The sequence below is a fragment of the Perca fluviatilis genome, chromosome 12, assembly GCF_010015445.1.
Source record: "Perca fluviatilis chromosome 12, GENO_Pfluv_1.0, whole genome shotgun sequence".
Lineage (NCBI taxonomy): Eukaryota > Metazoa > Chordata > Actinopteri > Perciformes > Percidae > Perca > Perca fluviatilis.
Window position 1 is genome coordinate 33,788,542 of NC_053123.1, and position 3,427 is coordinate 33,791,968.

The 3,427-nt window shown below is 36.9% G+C and overlaps 1 protein-coding gene across 1 annotated transcript; it reads right to left on the reverse strand.

The window, feature by feature from the left end:
• Positions 1 to 1,940: 1,940 nt before the first annotated feature.
• On the reverse strand, positions 1,941 to 2,882 carry LOC120569427 (olfactory receptor 51E1-like). The gene has a single exon (XM_039817296.1). The coding sequence runs from the start codon at positions 2,880 to 2,882 to the stop codon at positions 1,941 to 1,943; it is 942 nt and encodes a 313-aa protein (XP_039673230.1).
• Positions 2,883 to 3,427: the final 545 nt, after the last annotated feature.

A 3,427-nucleotide genomic window follows, 5' to 3' on the forward strand; every position in this document is an offset into this window, starting at 1 on the left:
TAGACTGCCGGGGAAGTTCCTTCCTTCCTGTGACACACTGAGCTGCTCTCTCATCTCTACTTGTTTCCTTTTGTATGCATCCTGTCCCAGAAATGCTTGTTACTAACCTAGTTCTGGGGAGTTTACTCCCCGGAATCCTTATGTTTCTTCTTCGCAGAGCTATGCTCTGCGATTCTCTGCAATTCCCGGCTGCATCCTGCTGCATCCTGCTGCATCCTGCTGCGTCCTGCCGCGTCCGCCGCATCCGACATGACATGAACTGACATGACATGACCGTCGAAGTCACTGTTCCATTATCTTTAATGTGACTATTATCGCCACTGTTCATCACACCCCCAACCGGCCCGTCAGACACCGCCTACCAAGAGTCTGGGTCTGCCGAGGTTTCTTCCTAAAAGGGAGTTTTTCCTTGCCACTGTCGCAATAGCCACTGCTAATGCTTGCTCTTGAGGGAATTACTGTAATTGTTGGGGTTTTGGAATTTATAGAGTGTGGTCTATACCTACTCTATCTGTAAAGTGTCTCGAGATAACTCTGTTATGATTTGATACTATAAATAAAATTGAATTAAATTGAATTAATGTCTCGTCCTCATTTGCTGTCACGCGTAGTGGTACATTCTGTCCCTGTTTCACTTGTTATTATTACTCAATGTACTTTGCTCCAGACTCATGACCTTTAACTACTCTATAGCAATGGCTTAATCTAAACCTTCTGTGCGTCAGAGTTTCCTTTGTTTAGGGAATGCAGATGTGTCTCGCCCACAGTAGTGACAGCCCTATGTGTATTGGATTGATCAGAAAAAGACAAAGATCACTCTGAGAGACAGTTTAATAAGAAGAAAAGAAATCAGCAGTCATGGGTAAAATAAACTGAAAGCTTAACATTACAATGTGTGCAGATTTAAGAGGAACAGGTTACTGTTTGTGTCAAGTGCACAATAATGCAGCCTATAACAAGATGGAATTAACTTTTAGCAAGCTCCTATTTACAATGAAAAACAGCACAATTGGAATATCAGCTGAACATACTATTGACTAACAAATATCAGTTTAAACTTCTTTAATCTAACCACTGAGTAGACTGCAGAGGCCCCAAAGAAAAACACTCCAACTCAATATTGAGAGGTTCAATAATGATCAAGGGGCACTGACACTTTTCTGAACTGAAAAACTAATTCAAATTCCAAGTTCTAACAGTATTCTCATTCATCATGCAAAACTGTGTGGACATCCACTAAATTGATGTTTGAATCATTTCATTCTTTTTCTTCAGGGGCCAAAACTATTGTAAATGTAAAAAAACACATTGGTGTCAGTTTTTATAAGTGTTAAATAGTCATTGTTAAAGGAAAGAGGAAAAACATGAATATAACATCTGACTAGAAAACCTCTTGAGCAGTGCAATATTAATGACATAGTGCTGCAGGCCTTTACTTTAATTTCATGACATTTAATTCATACGTGTTAAGGAAATGTTACACGTCCGATGTAGTTTGCTGCCGGGACTTTTGCATAAAAGCGATTGGCATGTCTGAAAGAGTATTTGTTATTATGATCACTGATTCCGTCAGATCCATGGTTTACGGTTGGCCAGGGGGGGTTGAAAAGTGATCTTCAAGGCACAATAACACACTTCGTCAATGCAAAAAGACAAAGTAAAGCTAAAATAAATGGCATACAGAGAAATAGGATTCTACCATCGCCAACATGTATTCAAAACAAACTTAATGTTTTTTGTAATTAAACTTGATCACAAAGAATAAAATAGTTTTTGACTTTTTAATTACTGCAGAAAATGATATGTCATTACAATGGTAAAGCTGATGACCATTTATTGTATAGCAACTATGAACATTTTTTTATTTCTTCTGGATTAAACACCTTCTAATAATCAAAGAAACCTCATCTCTACATTATTATTACATAAGACTGAACAGATCATTTATTGATATGTTGGTGCAGTTTTCTTTGACAGAACAACTTCTTGATGTGTTTATAAATTTCTTTCAATTTTAGTCCGTATATGATTGGATTAAAGAGAGGATGATACAAAATCACTTGTAAAGTCATTATTAAACGTATAGTTTTTGGACACTCCGATTCCAGTTTATCTATAATGATATCATATGTAAACAAACATGAAAAGCTGATTAAAACCAACAGATGAGGTAAACAGGTCTGTGCAGCTTTCATTCTGACTTCTCTACGACTTTGGTACGTCATTAGAAATATCTTTGTGTATGTAAAAAGTATGAAAAGCACAGGCACAATTGAAACATTGAAAAAGACAATCACACCAAACACAGTGATTGCTCTTGAGCTCACACAGTGAAGTTTGTAAATTGAGTTGTTGCAAAAGATTCCTTTCAAAGTAAAGTTACAGAGTTTTGTATTTGCACTAAATGATACTGGAACTGCAACCTGACAAGCAGGCACAAACCAAGCTAAACCCAGAAAGATACGAACAGTTGTTTTCTTCATGATAGTGTGATATTGCAGAGGTTTACATAAAGACACATATCTGTCATAAGACATGGCTGCCAACAGTAAGAACTCTGAGCCATTTAAAGAGTAATATAGGAAACACTGAAAGAGACAGGCTGAATAAGATATTACCTGTTTTTCAGATAGAAAGTCAATCAAAAGCTTTGGATAGATATTAGTGCTGAAAAGAACTGAGTTCAGTAACAAAGCAGCAATGAAAATGTACATAGGCTCATGAAGGATTTGGTGAAGCCAGATAAGGTACACAATAATAGAATTACTGCAGATTATTAGAATATATACTGTGAACATCATCAAAAAATAAAGATATCTGTATTTGTCCACTTCAACATGCCCACCAAGAGTTATATATGTTATATTTAATTCACTATCCATTTAAAATCATTTAAAAAGAAATCAATGTTATGAACCAGGCAGATTATGTAACATGCATACATTAATAAAAAAAAGATGTTATACAACCTGTTAAGGATTGTTTAATTTACAGTTACCTGCATGTGTTGACCTTCAGAATTCAGAAAGTGAACTGTCCAGCTCAGTTAACTGCTTTTGTCAGTGTTCTTTTGCCCTCCATGGATCTCATTAAAACTTTTCACCAAGATAATGAACATGTAAACAACATCATCCAACTCTGGAGGCCTGTAAGCCAGAGTACTAACTGGGGCACAATAGGTACTCCATGCTTCTAGGGACCCAAAGCTGGTGATATGATTTCAGCGACCACAAATGTTCTGTTGTCATGGAGGCCGAACTTACACAGGTATATTTTTTGTTCACCTTTTTGTCCCAGCTAAAGGTGCTGACACACCAAGCAGACGGCAGAGAACTAGTAGCTGGATAGTTAGTCATGTCACATTCATGTTTTAAGCTTCTAAATGTGGAGGTGCTTGCTGCACAGATTCTCTGATATACATGCATAA